General features: G+C 45.9%; 1 protein-coding gene across 3 annotated transcripts in view; it reads left to right on the top strand.

The window, feature by feature from the left end:
* Positions 1-21,068, top strand: part of IRAG1 (inositol 1,4,5-triphosphate receptor associated 1) — an 857,666-nt gene that overhangs the window by 576,530 nt on the left and 260,068 nt on the right. For all 3 annotated transcript variants that reach the window (XM_085648179.1, XM_085648178.1, XM_085648180.1), the window contains 2 exons: positions 17,684-17,857; positions 19,036-19,113. In XM_085648179.1, the coding sequence (XP_085504305.1) occupies positions 17,684-17,857; positions 19,036-19,113 (252 nt within the window). The remainder of the gene's footprint in view (positions 1-17,683; positions 17,858-19,035; positions 19,114-21,068) is intronic.

Raw genomic sequence — 21,068 nt, 5'->3', positions numbered from 1 at the left:
ATCCACCCTAGTGGAGGCCGTGTACAAGGTTGTATAGTAACAGGCAAATGCTTGTGCAATCTAAGAAAGAGTATGACATGGGTCACTATCATTGAGAATTTCAGGTATGATTCTATTCACCTGCTGACGGGAGGCCAACCAATATAATGGCTTCTTATTTTTGTCTCCCCAATCATATGTCTTGGCCCTCCAGAGATGTTTGAGAGCATCAAGGGAATGATGACGGATCTCCTCATGAAGGAGACCCAGCTGCCGAAAGAAGTTCTCCTGGGGATCCTTTGCTAAGTGTTGTTCCAAGAGAAGGGTGTGCCCCTCTAGCTGGGTAACATGAGAAAAGCGAGCATGCTCCTGGGCCATGATACGCCCGTTAGCTAAGCCCTGTATAGTTGCCTTACTAGCGGCCGACAAGGTGTCAACCCTCACTAAGTGTTTGAATGAAGGCCTTTTCCTGGAGATACCAGGCATTAGGACGCCACATAGGGCGTTGGTCAGACTTGGGGGGACTAAGATGAAGGAGTAGAGGGGAGTGGTCCAAAATCAAATGAGGTAATATTTGGATTTGTGAGGGCAATTGGCTGTCAGAAGCAGGTAAAAAGGCTAAGTCTATCCGTGACGGAGTGTGGTAGGCTGTTGAGGTATGCTTAAATTGAGGAAGTCTCAGATACCACGTCCTCCAAGCATCGCAGAGGCTGAGAGTGGCTATCCAGTCTACAAGATGAAGCACCCCATCCCATCTAGAGCTTGTGAAATACCCAGTTGCATCGAGCTCTGGGTCGGGCACAGCATTGAAGTCACCTCCTACTAATGTAAGACCCTGAGAGAGTCCCGCAAGGAGTTTGAAAAGGTCAAGGAGGCAGGCGCTAAGAGAAGCAGGTGAAGCATAGATTCATACTAAAGTGATCACCTGGCCCTCCAATGTTCCTGTCAGGGCAATGAAGGGGCCTTGTGTGTCGCATGGGAAACAGTAAAAGGGAAGGAGCGCCTCAGAAGGATTGAAACTTCCCAGGACCTGCAAGTGTACCCCACATGAAAGGCTCTATTATACCCCTTGACTTGCCAAGAAGGGTCAGCAATTCCCTGCAAGATTTGTATCTTGAAGTAGGAGTACCTCGGGGAGATGATGCTGGGCAAAGACAAGAACTGCAGCACATTTCACATAGTCCAGGAGACCATTAATATTCCAAGACAGTACTAAGAAGGTCATCTCTACGGGAGATGAGTGTGATCGTGCGCAACATGAATGTGAAAAGGGTCCATTGTGGCCCAGCTGTAGAATAAGAAGCATGATGAGAAAGTGCTACAAGGAGTTGTGACTGAAAAGGCACTAGAGTATCGAGTGCATAGGTGTGTGTCAGACCTAAGGAATAAAACACAAATGGAATATATATGCAATGAGACATTGTCAACATGTGACTAGATTCCCACCCCCCAACTCCCACCCTCCAAACACTTTTACCCCAGAAGCATCTGTTGCCCTGAAAGAAAGAGACAAGAAGGAAAACAATGTACACAACAATGTAGAAGCATCAAAGGGAAAACCCCTAACTTAGTAAAGAATATTGTGATAACTGCCATACTGTGTGATGGAGACGTCTGCGAATAGGACATAAGGACATCTGGATTAGTAATCTTAGAGCAAGTCAGGTGAACAAACAAGACAGTCCAGTAGTTTTCAGAGAGTCAAATTCAAAATTCAAGTTAAATCGTGTGGCTGCGAGAGAGTTCCGTGTCCAAATGGGGAGCAGCCAGCGGTAATGATGGAGAAGCAGAAGGTTTATCCCAGTCCGGTTCACGCCTCTCCCCACCAGAGGCAGGGTTAGAAGGAGGTAAAGACGGTGAAGGCAGCTGCACCTTGATGGGCCGAGAAGGTGAATGGGATCAAATAGTTCTCCATCTCCTTTGGAAACGAGCGCACCACCTAAGTATTTTAGGCAAAAGTGATGGTCCATGCAGGGCAGTAGAAATCGACCAGGGTGACGTGAAGGCGGCCTAGCCATGGAGTGGATGGTCCTTAGTGAGCCATTGCCAAGCACACTCTGGATTGTCCAAAAAATTAAATGCAATTTGTAAGCATGAATGATGCAGAGGTGAGCTGGGAACAGCAAGTGGTACTGGAGCCACATGGCCCTGAGTTTTTGCTTGACCTTTGTGTATGAACGGTGTTTCTGTTGCACTTTGCGAGTGTAGTCAGGGAAAAGAAGGTCCTTAGAGTCACCACACTGGAGTTTGGAACATAAGGATTGCATCCCTATTCCTGTTTGTAAGTATGCGGGCAAATATTGGTCTAAGGGAGGCCTGGGAGGGATAAGGCTTGGGAGTCAATGTACAATGGGCCCTTTCTATTGTGAACCAGGAAGACAAATGTTCAAGGACCAGCGAGGATTTGATCCAGCACTGCAAAAAGTCTGCAACTCGTTGTGGTTCAGTGTCCTCTGTATCTTCAGGGATGCCAATTATGCCCATGTTATTGCGCCCGGAGTGGTTTTCTGTATCATTAGTGCTTTAAATGTAGCTCAATTGTGTGGGAAAGTAAAGTAGAAACCTGAGATTTAAGGGTTGAAATGTCATTCTCCACGGTGAATATCGGATAGTAAGCTTCTTTAATGCACTTAGTGGCATTTCGTAGATCCTGGCAAAGTAGCGTTACATCCATTCTCACTTCCCCTATTTTTGGTTCCACAGCTGCCTTTGATGTCTGGATAGCTTGAAGGATAGTGGTGAGGTCGCTGGATGTAGAGATGGTAGCCCGCTGGTAGGTCCAGTAGTGTATTGATCTATGTGGTGTGCAAAGTGGTGGAGCGGGTGGGCCTATCTTTACCCATCTTGGCAAGATCCCAATTTGTCTAGGTCCCACACAGAGAGGAGTCAGTATGCTTGCCACTGGATTGTAGCAGCACAAGCAACCGGCTCAGGGGTGTGGTGGTCCCCCTTTGCTGTGGATAGGGGGTGTAGACAGCGAGAGCAGGGTAGCAGCTTGTTATTCCTGTAGGACACGTTGCATAGGTATCAGGAGTTAGTCTACCCTGCTAAGCAGAGCACGTGAGCATGAAACTCAGGGAGCGCCTCCTTAGGGGGATCAGCCCCAGGATGGAGTAACGATCAGGGCAGAGGCAAGTGGGCCTGGAAAGGCCAATAGGTCACCACGTCGGATGCAGAGATGGTTATGAAAGGACATCTGATGGACCTCCACCTCGTAAGGTAAGAACTCAGGACATCTTATTGGGGAGGTTAATGAAATGAAGAGCCTTCGTAGATCAGGTAAGTCAGGTCTGAAGACAACTACATGGATTCCGGAGATCCTCAAGTGCTAGGAGTATGATCCTGGGCAGGGCCCATCCCCTGCACCGCCCCCAGGTATCGCTCCCGCCTGGTTAGGGTGCAGTTGAACTGGCCCCAGGGAAGTCCTTCAACAACGATAGGGTCGGCCTCAGGCTTCTGTGCAGCTCATAGGCACCAAGGGATCAGAACATGGAGAGGCTACACCAGGTGTAGGGCAGATGGTCGCTCCCCCCAATCGGCCTGCACCCAGCACCAGCAGATGAAAAGAACCTGAGCGGAAAAAGTCGTGCCAGAGCTCAGCAACGGCCCGGGCGCAAGGAGCAGCCGTCATGGAGGGCAGGAGCAACAGGGACCCAGGAGCAACGATAGGCCTCAGACCTGGATCACCATCAGGAGAGGAGGGAGAACTGCAATTGGTCCCTGGGTGGTGCTACAATCTGCCACAGAACTCAGGCAGCTCGGTCCCCTGGACACTGTCCGTCGGTAACCCCCAATTGTAGGCCACAGGAACCAGGAGGGCGCCTACATGGAGGATCCTCCACCGGACAAATCCGGTGGAGCAGCAGCAGGGGCCACACTGGGGCCCAAACAATCTCACCAGCTCAGGGGAGGAGAGAGACACAGTCTTTCATGATGCAAGGCCCTCAAACCACCATGGGCCGCGCCACTATGTCAAAGGGAGGAGCGGGTGAGTAGGCATCACAGGGCCCCAGGGGAAAGAGACCATACGTCTGTCCGTCACTGGACAGCAATGGAGCCTTGCACTGCTCTCACCCATTGACGGTCTCTCTCATGGTAGGAACAGGGGACAGGCCAGGCCCCAAGAAGCAAGCACCTCTGACAGGCCCAGCGGGGACCAGCGGCCACAAGGTTGATGGAGAAGCCGCTGCCCCCCGGCAGCAGCCAGCACCACAGGCCTGTGGGGTTTGGGCAGTGTCACCAATGTGCAGGTGGGGAGCGGCCATTCCTCTCATGGTGAAGAGCCCTCGTAGTACCACGGGCCATGCCGCAGCATCAGAGGACGGAGCAGGTGAGTGGGCCTCCTCAAGCCCCAGAACGACACCCAGCTGCCTCTCGTCCCGGAGTGACAACGGAGCTGATCCTAGCTCCTCCCAATTTCTCTTCAATATGTAGATAACTCATCTTAAACACGCTCAGAATGTTCTCCTCTTACTATTTTAATCGCTACAATATGTGTGGTGGATTAAACTTTTCATATTATTCAAATAATATCCAAAGTATTGTTCATCAGAATTTTCCCAGACATATTGTTTCCAACCAGTTCCTTACAAGTAATTATCAATGAGAAATCAACACACAAGAGGGGTGTGGTTAGCGCTGATCTAAGATGGCCGCATAGCATGCCCGCTCTTTGGGAATGCATAGCGCCCTCACTCTCCTCAAACAGGCAATTCCCGGACATTTTTGCCCAACAAATGGAGGTCAAATGAGCGTCTGAAGGGAGCCTTCCACCACACAAGACTCCCACCATCTGGTGTGCTGTGCTGTTTGCCTGGATGTGTGCCTGAACTTGTAAAGTTGGATCAGCTCCACAATACAGGTCAGGCAAACACGATGGCTGACAGAAGGCAAATTATCTCTTGTCACTCAAATTGATCATTCTCATTATAATTGTGATGAGCACCTTTTTTTTGGACTTCTGTCACTATCCTTTGATAGGGTGTGAATGGGCCCAATGATAGGAACAAAGCTTTCAGTGCATCCGTAATCGAAGGTCAGGCATACAATATAAAGACAAGATGGCCGATGATCTGGGCTCTCGCTAGTTGCAGATGTTTTACTCTGCTTTACTTGCTGCTTCTCATGTTTATATTCACTTCTCCAGTCATGTATTGTGCCTCAAAAATGTTTTGACTCTCTTGGATGTCCTGACTACCTGTGTCTGACAGATTTGGCAGCACTACTTTGATACATAAAGAAACACCAGTTCATCACCTGGGAAGGAGCCAAGCTCTGGATAGCCCGGACAATGCTAAAGAGACAGTCACAAAGGCTTTCTCTTGCTCATGCATGAGCTTAGGTCCCTTTCTATTCTACACTTTTTTGTGGGCCCATCACAACTTAAGATCATATCCAGCAATAAACCTTGATTCTTCAATGACCCAGAATATCTCTAAAGATTCTTACAGAAATTAAACATTATAATATGAACCAGTAACTATGTTTTAATGAAGTTTCGTAGGTACTTATTGACTTTATAAGGTCACACATGATTGCTTCACATGCCTCCTCCTCTCGAGGAGGAGGCATGTGGCCTTTGCTTATCTTTTCTTTTTCATTTGTTGGATATCACATACTGTATGCTACAATAATAAAGCAATATCTCTTAGTCTGGGAAATCCATCGGGCTTCAAATGTGACAGTAAAACAACTTGTGGTTTATAGGTGCTTATTACCAATGTCTGAAAGTGTCGCAATAACTGATGAAAACTTACTTGTGTGTTATTCTGAATATTAATTGAATAGTCATCTTTATTTGTTAATGTTTTTGAAGGTTTCTCCGGGAAGGCTCTCTTGCGTTGCTCCTAATCCCTATGTTCTCACCACGGGGTGGGTTACAAAGCCTATTGGTTTGGGCGGGTTGCGTTGGGCGGGTCTTGTTTATTTTTGTTTATTTTGTGCTTCAGTTGATCATATAATTTTTCTTTATTCCTCTCCCTTTCTACCCTCCTCTTGGCACATTTTTGTGTCCTTGTCGACGCGAACAGGCACATTGGACACTCTCCCTTATACCACAAGTCGATACATACTGTTGGCTAACCTCTATGACTATTACAAGTGGGCTAAAATCAAGCTTGTCAATACCTTTGTGGTTCCAGTACAGTGCATAATAGGTTCCACTCATTGGATACATGACTTATAAAAGCATCCAAACAATCAAAGTACTTTTATTGAATAAGAAGGGGATTTATCACCCTATTAAAAGGAAAAAGATAGTTGGCTATTGCCATAGACTGAAAGGAGATATTATCCTTCTTCAGAAGACAATGGTCGGCCCAAATGAAGCAGTAAAGTTTAAATACCTAGGGATCCATGGTTGTTTCGCTTCACCAGCATACCATAAGAAAAATAGAATTACCACGTTAATATCTAAAAAATGTAACATAACTTTTTCCCTGCAAAAACATGACAAATTAGGACGGTGGGTATCATACGTGCCAAATAAGAAAGCACTGAGTTCTTCATAATTAACGTTTATGCACAGAATAATTTTGATACAACTTTTTGAGCTGACCTGAATAAAACATTCAATGGGTGCTGACTTCAATCTACCCATAGATGGGACTCTTGACTGTCTGTCTAGTGTGAAATATAGAGCAAAAGGATCACATGCTCAGCTCCTTGACTTATGTAGGTCACACTTTGGTAGATGTATGGAGGTTTCACAATCCCACCAGCAGTGAATATACCTTCTACTCATAACCATTCAATTCTTATTCTAGAATCGACTACTTAATGATACAAAATTTCTTCCTCCAACAGCCCACATCTCCCACAAGAACCAATATTGATATCAGATAATGCATGCATCCCCCTAGATCTAAACCCCACTGCCTCGATACCGATTATCAGGCAATAGAGAATGAACACATTTTTTGTAGACAGTGAAGATATAAAGCCCTGCATACAGAATGACATAATGCATTACGTAAGGGAAAACAACATAACAAACATATCACCTGAACTTTTCTGGGATTACTTTAAAGGTAGTATTAGGTGTAGTATGGTCAATTTAATGGCTGCCAAAATAAGAAAGATAAACAATGTTTGGAAGAGTGAGAGACAAAAATTAAGAATCTCAAATCCAAAGGTAACCACTCTAAAGGCTCCTCTGGTCTCCCTGAATTGAAACTTCTTAAATAAAGATACAATAAAATCCTGAGCATGAGAGCACACAAGTGGGTATCCATAAGGAAAGTGGGCCAGATGATCGAGAAAAATAGGGCAGACCAGTACCTAGCAAATCATTTTACATTTGGCAATAACAAATTGACTATACTATCCATAAGGAATGATTCCAGACTTAATTTTACATCCATCTCTGATATTTTAGAGGTATTTCAGAGCTTCTATAAAAATCAATATACACCACACCATACAATCACCCTGGGGGCTTGTGAAGATTTTCTAACCAACCTCTAGATTCCATCCCTATGTGAAGAGGTGCGAAAACAGCTTAATAGTCACATTTTACAAGAGGAAATACTCCTAGCTAATAAGGGATTAAAAGAAGGAAAAGCTCTGGGACCTGATGGTTTCACCTGTAGAATGAGTTTGAGTTTGAGTTTAAAAGCACTTTTAAAGCGCACGTATACCGGCGGTTTCTTGGCGCTGTAGCTAGTGGGGACTGAGGGTTAAGAAACAGGGAGAAAGGAATGGGCATTTATTCGAAGGATTTTGTGAATAGGTAGGTTTTAAGATTTTTGCGGAATTGGGAATATAGGGTGATGGCACGAAGATGAAGGGGGAGGGAATTCCAAAGGGTTGGTGCTAGAATGGAAAATTTGGAGCCGCCCCACTTCTTTCTCCGGAAGCGAGGGATGGTGAGGAGGGACTGAGAAGAAGAACGTAGGTCCCTAGAGGGGACATAGGGAACAATCTCAGAGGAGATGAAGGCAGGTGCCAGGTCCGATCGGGCCAGGAAAGTGATGGATGCGAGTTTGAATAGAATTCTAGCCCGCACTGGGAGCCAGTGAAGAGTTTTTAGAAGTGGGGTGGAGTGGTGGAATTTAGGAAGGTTGAAGACTAGGCGGGCCGCCTGGTTTTGGATCTGTTGTAGGCGGCGCAAACTGTATGCAGGGATGCCGGCATACAGAGCGTTCCCGTAGTCCAGGCGGGACACCACCATGGCCAGAATAATAAGTTTGAGAGCGGAAAAAGTAAAGAAACGGGACACCTTGCGAATAGTACGCAGTGAGAGAAAAGAAGATACCACAGCGCTAACCTGGGAGTGAAGGGTGAGTTGAGAATTGAGCTTAATGCCTAGTGTTTTAACGGAGGAGGAGGGGACAGGAGGGGAACCAAGAGAGGGAGGCCAGTAAAGGGGGGACCAGGGGCTGGAAGAACCGCCTGTCAATACCAACTCGGTTTTGTCCGGGTTAAGTTTGAGGTGATTGTGGCTCATCCAGTCCCTGATGTGAAACATGACAGTGTGAAAGTTGAGGACAGAAGAAGGAGAGGAAAGATCAAAGACCAGCTGGAGGTCATCCGCATAATTAAATACGGCGACCTCCATCTGTTGGAGAGAAAAGATAAGTGGGGCGATATATAGATTGAACAAAAGAGGGGAGAGAGATGAACCTTGAGGAACCCCGCACTGGACTTTCCGGAAGTCCGCTGTGAAGTCACCCAGGCGAACAGCCTGGGTGCGGTCGTTCAGGAAGGAGGACAACCAGACCAGGGCAGTCCCCTCGATCCCCGCCGCCCTGACGCGGGAAAGTAAGATGTTGTGGTCCACCGTGTCAAAGGCGGCTGAGAGGTCGAGGAGCACAAGGGCCTGGTGATGATTAGTGTCCATGCCCTCCCTGAGGGTGTCGAGAACCGACATGACCACGGACTCCGTGGAGTGTGCGGGGCGGAAACCAGCTTGGCGGGGGGCAAGGGCTCCATGTTTCTCCACAAAGGAGCTCAGAGCGCAGGTGACGTGGCGCTCGAGCACCTTAGCTAGAAATGGCAGGAGGGAGATGGGGCGGAAATTGGCAGGGACAGAAGGATCTGCCCCAGGTTTTTTCAAGATGGGCACAATTACCGCAGACTTCATGGAACTAGGAACTATGCCTTGCGCGAGGGAGCTGTTGAGGAGGTGAAGGGGGGGATCTGGACAGGAAACAAAGATGTGGCGGAGGATATGGGCAGGACAAGGATCAAGAGGGGAGCCAGATTTGACCAGAGGCACCAATGAAGTCAGGTTTTCCCGAGTGATAGGGGAAAGGTGGTTAGTTTGCCTTTGGGAGGGGGACATTGGGGATCAACAAAAGAGGGGGGGGGGTGGGGGGATGTTGGCCTTAATGGTGATAATTTTCTGGATGAAATAATTATTAAGAGAAAGACAGAGGTCATTAGACGGGGCAGGTTTAAGCGTTGTTCTGTCCGAGAATGCCAGATTGTGAACGATGGAGAAGATCTCCTTAGACTGGTTCTCTGCTGCTAAGATTTTGGAGGAGAAATAATCTGTTTTGGCCTCCAGGATGCTTTTTTTGTACTGGTTAAGGATATTGATATATTCCAGTTTCAAAATGGGGCAGTAGTTTCTCCTCCAAGCCCGCTCTGCGCGGCGAACAATTAGTTTGGTGGCTTTAAGCTCTTGGTTAAACCACCTGTTGGCGTCTTTGTCGCGTTTAGAGGTAATGCGCTTGAGCGGGACAACGGAGTCGCAGCTGCGGGAGAGCCACTGGTCTATAGCGTCAGACTGGGAAACGGTGGAGAGGCCCTGAAGAGGCGGGAGAGAGCCAGCAAGGAGAGAGGAAAGATTCTCAAGGTTGACTCGGCCCCATGATCGGACCCAGATATTTTTGGGTCGGGGAGGCATAGCTGGGGGAAGGATAGGAAGGAGAAATGAAATCAAATGATGGTCGGACCAAGTGCAAGGGGAGATAGATAAGGAATCCACAGGGCAGTTCAGGGACCAGATTTGGTCAAGCTGGTGACCCTTGATGTGTGTGGGGGAGTGAACATGGGGAGTGAAGTTAAAGGAGTGGTGGGTTTCGGAGAAATCCTTAGATGACAGACATTCGGCAGGATCAGAAGGCCAAAAATTAAAGTCGCCGAGGAGCAGGATGGAGGAGTTATTGATTGCAATGGTAGCCAGGACCTCCAGAAAATCTGGGAGAAACTGCGCGGGGGACTGAGGAGGACGATAGGTAAGGAAACAGGTAAGAGGAGGGGAGGTGGATACTGTGCGAATCACCAGGAATTCGGTGGAAGCAATGTTAGGTAGAGGGAGAATTTGAAAAGGGAAATCGGTGCGTGCGATGACTGCCACGCCGCCCCCGGCTCTGCCCGACGGGCGGTCAGCCCTGAGGGCGTAGTAGGAGGCAGGAAGGGTGGATAGGAGTGCAGGGAGGGAGTCATCGCAGAACCAGGTCTCAGTTAAGAAAAGGAGATCTGGGGCCTGTAAGTCCAGTAGGACCGAGAGTTCGTGCGAGTGGGCAACAGCAGAACGGGTGTTGAGGTAGAGAGCTGTGATAGATTTAGGGTTTGGCGGAGGAGCAGGCCTACAGGTCGTAGGCGGGGTATCCAAACTAGGAGGAGGGTGAGGGAAGGGAGAGAGGGAGGCTAAGCCGAGAGCAGAGATGCGAGAGCTGGTACTGGTCGTGATGGGCCAGGTGCCCTGGTAGCTGCGAAGTAGGGCCGGGCTATAGGTGATAGGTGGGGCAGAGTGTAAGGCCCCTAGTCCCGGCCAGTCGCGGACAGGCGCAGACGGGCTTGCCTTAGGCGCGCCTTCGGCGCGCAATCGTCGTGCCCGCTGCGCTCGTCCGCTGCGCTTCCTACCAAGACACATATTTATGGTCGTGGGGCGGGGAGTTGAAGGGGGCGTGGCCAACAGAGTGGGCGTGTCTGTGGCGCGCCTCGCGCTCGAGAATGGCGTCTGGAGGTGAGGGGTCGTTGCAGCGTGGAGCGCTGTGTAAAGGAAAGCCAAGAAGTGCAGGTAGGAGGGGGGTGATAAGGAACACGTTATCACAGTTTTAAAATTTATTTAAAAAGCAGGTTTATGCATTCTCCCGGCTTCCGCCTCAGGAGTCCAATAGCTGATGAAGCGGCTTGCTTCAGCGCAAGCTATATATACCAGAGGTCGAGGGGGCGTGGCCAACAGAGTGGGCGTGTCTGTGGCGCGCCTCGCGGTCGAGAATGGCGTCTGGAGGTGAGGGGTCGTTGCAGCGTGGAGCGCTGTGTAAAGGAAAGCCAAGAAGTGCAGGTAGGAGGGGGGGTGATAAGGAACACGTTATCACAGTTTTAAAATTTATTTAAAAAGCAGGTTTATGCATTCTCCCGGCTTCCGCCTCAGGAGTCCAATAGCTGATGAAGCGGCTTGCTTCAGCGCAAGCTATATATACCAGAGGTCGAGGGGGCGTGGCCAACAGAGTGGGCGTGTCTGTGGCGCGCCTCGCGCTCGAGAATGGCGTCTGGAGGTGAGGGGTCGTTGCAGCGTGGAGCGCTGTGTAAAGGAAAGCCAAGAAGTGCAGGTAGGAGGGGGGGGTGATAAGGAACACGTTATCACAGTTTTAAAATTTATTTAAAAAGCAGGTTTATGCATTCTCCCGGCTTCCGCCTCAGGAGTCCAATAGCTGATGAAGCGGCTTGCTTCAGCGCAAGCTATATATACCAGAGGTCGAGGGGGCGTGGCCAACAGAGTGGGCGTGTCTGTGGCGCGCCTCGCGCTCGAGAATGGCGTCTGGAGGTGAGGGGTCGTTGCAGCGTGGAGCGCTGTGTAAAGGAAAGCCAAGAAGTGCAGGTAGGAGGGGGGGTGATAAGGAACACGTTATCACAGTTTTAAAATTTATTTAAAAAGCAGGTTTATGCATTCTCCCGGCTTCCGCCTCAGGAGTCCAATAGCTGATGAAGCGGCTTGCTTCAGCGCAAGCTATATATACCAGAGGTCGAGGGGGCGTGGCCAACAGAGTGGGCGTGTCTGTGGCGCGCCTCGCGCTCGAGAATGGCGTCTGGAGGTGAGGGGTCGTTGCAGCGTGGAGCGCTGTGTAAAGGAAAGCCAAGAAGTGCAGGTAGGAGGGGGGGTGATAAGGAACACGTTATCACAGTTTTAAAAGTTATTTAAAAAGCAGGTTTAAGCATTCTCCCGGCTTCCGCCTCAGGAGTCCAATAGCTGATGACGCGGCTTGCTTCAGCGCAAGCTATATATACCAGAGGTCGAGGGGGCGTGGCCAACAGAGTGGGCGTGTCTGTGGCGCGCCTCGCGCTCGAGAATGGCGTCTGGAGGTGAGGGGTCGTTGCAGCGTGGAGCGCTGTGTAAGGAAAGCCAAGAAGTGCAGGTAGGAGGGGGGGTGATAAGGAACACGTTATCACAGTTTTAAAATTTATTTAAAAAGCAGGTTTATGCATTCTCCCGGCTTCCGCCTCAGGAGTCCAATAGCTGTATCTGTAAGGCATTGTGCAGAACTCATAATGAAGCCGCTGTACAACTTATTTCAGTGCTTCTTAAACACAGGTATAAATGGGGTTTCAGCATTTTATGCCACAATAGTGGTAATCCCGAAAGAGGGGACAGATTTACTAGATGTAAAGAACTATCGTCCTATTTCCTTTATAAATGTTGACTGCAAAAAATACCCTAAGGTGCTTACATCTATATTGGAGAAAGTCCTTAGTCAACCAATTCATCCATCACAATCCGGCTTCTCTAAAGGTAGAGTAGCAAATGTCAATAACAGAATATTGTTTCATGCCATGGAAAAAGCTACTTTATTTGTTTCTCCAGCTGCCTCCATTGCTCTGGATGCCGAGAAGACTTTAGTGAAGGTATCCTGGCCTTTTCTGGGAGCCACCTTGCAGAAATTTGGGTAGGGAGAAAACTTCATTAGGATGATGTCTGCACTATATTCTAATCCAAAAGCAGTGGTCAGAGATAACAAATGTTTATCTCATTCCTCTCCAATGAATCAGGGTTCTAGACAGGATTATTCCATGTCCTCAATCCTATTTGTATTGGCTATTGAACCACTCCTGCATACGCTTCACATAAACAACAACATTGTGGGCATCCCTTTCTCCTCCTGGTCACAAAATGTGGCAGTGTACACTGATGACTTACTGATATTTACTGATCAGTCTGATCAATCTTTTACCCACATACTAAAAGAGAATGAGGTCTATGCAAAAATGTCTGGCTACTCACTTACTAAAGAGAAAACTGAGGTCTTTCCTCTAAACCTACACTTCATACCCACTTCTATCCAAGGTATGAGACTTAAATGGCAAATCAAATCATTAAAATACCTAGGAGTCTGGTTTAGACAGGATCTGACAGACACCTTAACCCTAAATGAAAACAAAGCATTTGCTAGAGTTAAGGAACTCCTTACTCAGTGCTCACCAAAATCCATTACTTGGTGGGGTAGATTAGAAACAATTAAAATGATGGTAACCCTCTTCATCAGCTTTCCGATGAGTATGCTTCCCTTCAAATTCCATCCCAGTTTTTTTTTTAAATATCGAGAATTTGCTAATAGATTTCCTGTGTAAACAGAAGAAACTCAGAATATCACTCCTCAAACTTGGACTTCGCAAAACAGAAGGGGGTATTACATGTCTGGACTATGACAGGTACCAATTAGCTTTCCTAGCCAGACAAGGTTCTTGGTGGTTCAACCCCCAGACACATCCTCACCCATTTGTTTACCTATAGAAAGGGCTATATCATTGCCACTTACTCTCTTCACTTTATTCACAATAAATAACATTATTCCGCTTAATTTGGAACACTCTACACTTATTTTATATGACACGATTGATACAGTACGCTCTATAGAAAAAACTCCAAAAGTCACTTCCAAAATCTGAAATGCCATCCTTATGGTTCAATAGCCATTTAGGTCAACATGATCATGATTTTGTATAGAAATACTGAGTTGCAAAAGGGATCAGAATGATTAAGGAACTGGTTGACTAAACTAACCAGTCATTGATGATGAAAACGATATACTTTTGGAACTTAATCAACAGATCCCAATTTAAAGGGGATATTCAATGAAAGGCGTGGTCAGATATCTGGAACTTAACCTTTAAAGGGAAGATTACTCCTGCTCTATCTCAAATGAGGTTGTGGATGTTACATAACATATACTGTAATCCGACGAACACCATAAAATCAGCCAAACTATTCATATGTTTTTTGACTGTATCTATATAAGATCACTATGGCAGCGGATTCAGGACACAATACACAAATATTATGTTATTTCAATTAAATGTTGACTATATCACTGCCATCTTGGAGATTTATGCATCTCGTCAAGCAAAATATATTGCTCCAATGTATTGTTTGCTGATTGACCTGATGCTCACTAAACGCAGAAAATAGATCCTCTCTAAATGGAAGAGTTTTCCCAAAATATCATATCAGACATGGTGAGAAAGGTTGTGCTTCGTTAGAAGTGCTGACAATGAGTGTTTCCAAAAGTCATAACCATTTTTAGGCTAGAAAAGTCTATGAAGGGCACCCTCACTATGTTGCGTTAAAACTAAACATATGGTGATGTGGAGAAACGTAAAATGCAATAGGAAATGGTTTTCCACACTTAGTTAAAATTCCAATACTCAATAAACAAAAAACATTAACCTAGTCTTCAATAGTTTGTGGTCTTATGACTGGGAATGTCAAAAGCAATTTAAAGAGCAGAAAGGCTACTTTACTAAAGTTTTTCCCTGACTTTAGCCCATGCTAAAACAGAAAATGAAGTTTAAAGATTGCCTAATGTTGAGAAGGACTGTCTTAACGCTATCTTGAGCGAGGACACCCATCCTTGTAACTCAGGAGGGATTTTTCCAAACTCTTCAATAAGTGAGACCCAGAGTGTGCTATTTTCAAATAGGGGCAAAACCTTAACTTCCATGCCATATATAGTTTAACATTTTGATTTTATAATTAAACAGTATAAAGAATAGTAACAATAAGATACACAAGCTAAAGATGTAAGCAGCTGATTAAGTAGATCAAAAATAAATAAAATGCATGGATAAAAATAAATATTAACATAAATTGATTCAAATCCAAGTTAGTAATAACTCACATACTCTAAAATATAAAAAATAAAACATAATTTGTAACGATACCATAAAAATGTGTTGATTTTAAAATCTTCCAACTAGAGAAACACTTCTAAATGTAGTGAATGACCAGGATGGACATTTGCTGTACTTAGCAGGTTCCTTTCTTAGTTGACGATGTATTTGGAGGATGTATGACGTTACAACGCATACTTTTACAACGCATGCACTTACAACGCAATTTTTACAACGCAATATCCACTACAACGCATTCCATTACATCGCATGACACTACAACGCATTTTTAAAAACTACCTTTACAACGCATTCCATTACATCGCATACTACCTTTACAACGCATACCATTACAACGCATAATATTACATTGCATTTAGGTAAGTATTGGATAGTATAGGGGTAAAAATTACTATTCTAACTCCAGGGGGTGCAACAGTAGGGTAAGTGTTGGATAGTATAGGGGTAAAAATTACTATTCTAACTCCAGGGGGTGCAACAGTAGGGTAAGTGTTGGATAGTATAGGGGTAAAAATTACTATTCTAACTCCAGGGGGTGCAACAGTAGGGTAAGTGTTGGATAGTATAGGGGTAAAAATTACTATTCTAACTCCAGGGGGTGCAACAGTAGGGTAAGTGTTGGATAGTATAGGGGTAACAATTACTATTCTTACTCCAGGGGGTGCAACAGTAGGGTAAGTGTTGGATAGTATAGGGGTAACAATTACTATTCTTACTCCAGGGGGTGCAACAGTAGGGTAAGTGTTGGATAGTATAGGGGTAACAATTACTATTCTAACTCCAGGGGGTGCCACAGTAGGGTAAGTGTTGGATAGTATAGGGGTAAAAATTACTATTCTAACTCCAGGGGGTGCAACAGTAGGGTAAGTGTTGGATAGTATAGGGGTAAAAATTACTATTCTAACTCCAGGGGGTGCAACAGTAGGGTAAGTGTTGGATAGTATAGGGGTAAAAACAACTATTCTAACTCCAGGGGGTGCAACAGTAGGGTAAGTGTTGGATAGTATAGGGGTAAAAATTACTATTCTAACTCCAGGGGGTGCAACAGTAGGGTAAGTGTTGGATAGTATAGGGGTAAAAATTACTATTCTAACTCCAGGGGGTGCAACAGTAGGGTAAGTGTTGGATAGTGTAGTGTAATATTATGCGTTGTAATGGTATGCGTTGTAAAGGTAGTATGCGATGTAATGGAATGCGTTGTAAAGGTAGTTTTTAAAAATGCGTTGTAGTGTCATGCGATGTAATGAAATGCGTTGTAGTGGATGTTGCGTTGTAAAAATTGCGTTGTAAATGTAGTGCGTTGTAAAAGTTGCGTTGTAAAGGTTGTTCCCCGTATTTGGATATCCAGCTGCTGAGAAACACCGCAGTGCCTTGCGAAACCTGGCCCATTCATAACAAATACACAAAACAAACACAAAATGAATAGAAATTACTGTGCAATGTTTAACGCTTTTTTCTGACACCTTTTTGTGATGCCTGTGGCCGTGACACTGGTTTGTCTTTTGGTTTGTTACACATGTGACAGACGCAGTGAGTGACTTGAGGTACACTTCATGAGTCCCTTCTCCTGCCTGTGAAACGAAGAAATTCACTGTGCAGTAGGAATTTGTGGGCTTATTTATGAGAGCTCAGCGTCACTGTTGCACCACATAACGTGGTACATGGTAACGCAGGGCTCTCATTTCGATTTATGAAGCCACGCAAAGTCACAATGTGTGGCAATGAAGGCCCTTATAAATCATGAGTTAGGCGACACAGCTCAAATCACTGCGTCGCCTTACTCTGCACCCGGAAGGCGTTCCATGGACATTGCGGTGGGTTTTCCCACCCACCATACATGGAATTTGACGCTGTCCCAGATTTTACAAAGTGATGTAAACCTGGGGAAGCGTCAAATCTGAACGCCTCCTGAAGTGAAGAAAATAGGTTTTTTCCTCTTTCCATGTGTGCTGCATTCTGCAACACACATGGAAAGAGGAAAAAGGAGGAGAACTAAACATATTTCTCCTGGTTACGCCTCATGGATTTTATGCAGGAATGTACGCCTTCTTGCACAAAACAATCCTGCATGCAATGGTGCCAGTGCAGGCAGAAAAGACAGGAATGCACCATATTGCTTAAATACGGTGCATTCCTGCCCTTTTACTTTGGTGTAGGGCAGTGCAGCAAGGTGCCTTGCTACGCTGTCCTTCGCCAAAATGCCATAAATGAGACCCCCAGTGTTCATTTTCAGGATCTGTATATTGAAGAATGTCCACCATGTTGTACCCGTGAAGTAGTTTAATTCTTTAAGCCTTTTGCTTTATGCAACACAATTTCTTATAAACATATGTACCTGTTTTATTACCTGCTCATTGTTCAGAGATTATCAATCCGAAAGTAACCAGGTTGTGAGCTATGAATTACCAGTCCCCATAAAAGGAATGGATTGCTATTGTGGCTGTTTATTTCTGATGCTGTGATGTTAGGAATGGAACATATTTGCATATTTGCCTTGATCTCGTGCCTGCTGTGGGATACTGTTGCTGGTTTGGGTGCTCAGCGTGCATGTTTTACGTTATGCATGGCAGCCCGCACAGTGCTATATCAATCTTTTTCATAAAATTGTATGTAAATCACCCTCTAGATTGCAAAGGCCAGTTAATTGACCTGGTCCATGATCAGCTGCCAGATGTTATGATCTCAGAAGAAGATAAAAAGAAGAATCTTGAGCTGTTAGAGGAAGCCAAGAAAGTCAGCGAGCGGTTCTTGACGCGGAGAGGGAGACGATCAAGATGCAGCCAGACCGAGCCTCCTGCAGGTATTCCTTGATCAGTTCTTCAATGCTTAACTTATTGATTTACTGTTCTGAGTTAGTGGGTTACGTGGTTAAAAATGGCGGTGCATGGAGATTGTGGCATTCATAAAGTAGCAAGGAGCAATACCTCTCAGTGATGGGGCATCAAACAGAGCCAAGAATGAAGCAATGACTTCAAAGAATTGAAGGAACATATTCATGGGTTATGATGGGGGCTTCAGGAGTGACATGGACGATTCTTGTTTCATGGAATAATCCTCCAGTCGTTGAGCCAGAACACTGCTGTGGGAGAGGACAATAATGACAACTCTCACCTAAAGAAAGGCACCAGAGTGCTATAGTATATGGTTCCTGGGGAACATCCTTTCTTTAATAGTGACCCTTGCAGCTGTGATGGACACTTCCTTGAGAGAAGACCGGGACGTAAACTCCCATTTCTATAAAAAAAAAGAGGCAGAAATCATTTTGAGGTGGCTGAACGTGGCTGGGAGGGCTGAGTAACACTGGGACATATCTGCCCAATATGCACCCATGTTCTGTGACAGCATGTAAAAATACATACAAGAGAAATTACTAAAAAATGTAAACTGCAAAAATAGAGAGTGCAATATTATTGTCATACTAAGACATTAAAGTTTATCTAATTTAGCAGTCAGGCACTTGCCTTCAAAACTATGAGTCTCACTGGTACAATTGGTGCAAGTGAGGTTGTCTTATTTATTCATTGTTTAACGTGTACATATTTGTATAGGATAATACATTGGTATGGTGTTTATTTGAGCAGTTTTAATTTTGGTTGTCTGTATTTTTTAATTGTTTGTTTTCTAATGAAACCATGTGAGGCTGAGCAAAAAAAGATTCGAGAAAGAGTTTGTTTCAAACATTAGCTTAGCCATTAACTTCAAAAGAGATTTAAATAATCAAAATTCTAGCTTAAATTATTTGCAGAGCACATATGGTGTGTGCAATCTTCCTATGATGATAATGCTCACCATGTCTCAAGAAGCTACACAATATAATAAACCGGACAGCTGCGTATAGCGAATTTAAATTTGTTTACAAGAGAGACAAAGAATTGAATTAAGGAACGCAGGCAATTGGTTCATCTCTGCTGCAACAGATACACCTTAGAAAATGTGAATACAAAATAATTGGATGTAAAATTTCTCTTCATGCCATAGGACATTCTCCAACACTGAGTCCCAAGGGTTCGCCTGTACCATCTCGGCACAATTCACTCACAGTTCCTTCTTCACCAGGTAAGGCAGGAGTGATATCCCAACTGTATCATATAAAACGGTGATAGCTCATCCAGTAGGTATGATCCTTCTCGATTACATTGTAAATTTGATTTGACAAACTGATCCAACTAACATTATGTGTACAAAATCCTTGAGGTATTTATAAAATTGGCCTTGAAGGATGTGCTAAACGTTGTTGTCATGTGTTGATTGTTGGCAGTGGCTGGTCTACTGTTGGTGTCTGCAAACACATGGTGGTCTATATAAGGAACATAGGTCGGGGCAATTGGTAGTGCAACCAGAATGTGCAGGGCACAGACCACCAGGCTGAATTAGTGAAGTAGTAGTGTTCCAACAACAAGTAATTAACTGCTTGTCGAGATTATGTCATCCTTTGTAAGACATACTGACAAAGTGCAGTCTGTCCTAACCAAGCTAATAAATCTGACTGACAAGTACTAGGTTTTGCATAGTCCTACTTTTTAGATTTTATATTCCTTTCGAAGAATGACTTTGACAAATAAAGGACTGTAATTTCTTTAGGAGGACTCTACTTTCAACTTCACTTTCTTCACACTCCGGTGCCACACGTTCCCTCTTTGTCATATTCGTCTAACGCATTGCATTGCTTAAGTCCTGCACTGCTTTACCCAAGCCCGCTCCGCGACCACCACGTAGAAAGTGGAGCAAGGTCACAAAGGAACTCCTCATCACCACCCTCCTTCAAGACCACCCCAGCGCCACGGCCGACACCATCTCCGCAGCCACAGAACTTCACAGCTGGATCTCCCTCTGCGCCGACAAACTCACACCCCTCCGCCACCCCACCAAACAACGCCCTCTGAAGGCCGCCTGGTTCACCACTGAACTACATGAAGCCAGACGCTCCTGCAGACGCCTAGAGAAAACCTGGTGAAACCTGAAAACCACATAAGTGCGGACCAACCACAGGAGCTCCCTGAAGGAATACCACCAGCGCATAAGAGACACCAAATGACCTTCATTAGAGACAAAGTCCAGACCAACGCAACCAACACCAAGGAACTGTTCAACATCATTCAGCAGTTCACTAAACCCCCCAGCGAAGCCTCTGACTTCACACCGTCCCAGGAACTCTGCGACAAACTCAGCTTATACTTCCATTTGAATATCAAGGCCCTCTATGACAACGTCAGCGAACAGACTCAGGACACCACCACTCTGCCTAACGCTGCCGATAAACCAACAATCATGACCTGGAATCCCGCCACCGTCGAACACATCACCGCGACCATGAAGAAAACCCACTCAGGTGCCCCAACGGACCCCTGCCCACCGCACATATTCCACAGGGCCGCCGCCGCCATCGCACTCGAACTTAGACTGACCATCAATGCATCCTTCATGTCCGGCAACTTCCCAGAAGATTGGAAACAGGCAGAGATTAAACCACTCCTCAAGAAACCCACGGCCGACCCTACTGACCTGAAAAACTACCAGTCCATCTCTCTCCTCCCTTTCGTGGCCAAGGTCACCGAGAGACTCCTGAACGCCCAGCTGACCACCTTCATCGAAGAGCACTCCATCCTTGACGCCTCCCAGTCTGGATTCCGCAGCAACCACAGCACCGAGACCGCCCTTCTCGCTGCCACCCACGACATCCGCATGTTACTCAACCAGGGTCACACTGCAGCCCTCATCCTTCTAGACCTCTCCGCAGCTTTCGACACCGTTTCCCACTGCATACTCGCAGCCAGACTACACGACGCGGGGATACAAGGAGCCGCCCTCAAATGGATCCAATTCTTTCTCGCTGGCAGAACACAGAGGATCAGACTCCCTCCCTTCATCTCCAAACCCACCGATATCGACTACGGAGTACCCCAGGGTTCTTTGCTCAGTCCCATGCTCTTCAACATCCACATGGCCCCCCTCTCCACCATCGTAAGACAGCATGGGCTCAGCATTGTATCCTATGCTGATGACATCCACCT

Source organism: Triturus cristatus, chromosome 3_2 (assembly GCF_964204655.1).
Source record: "Triturus cristatus chromosome 3_2, aTriCri1.1, whole genome shotgun sequence".
NCBI lineage: Eukaryota > Metazoa > Chordata > Amphibia > Caudata > Salamandridae > Triturus > Triturus cristatus.
Note: the sequence above shows the minus strand (reverse complement) of the source record. Positions and strands in the feature narration are given on the sequence as shown.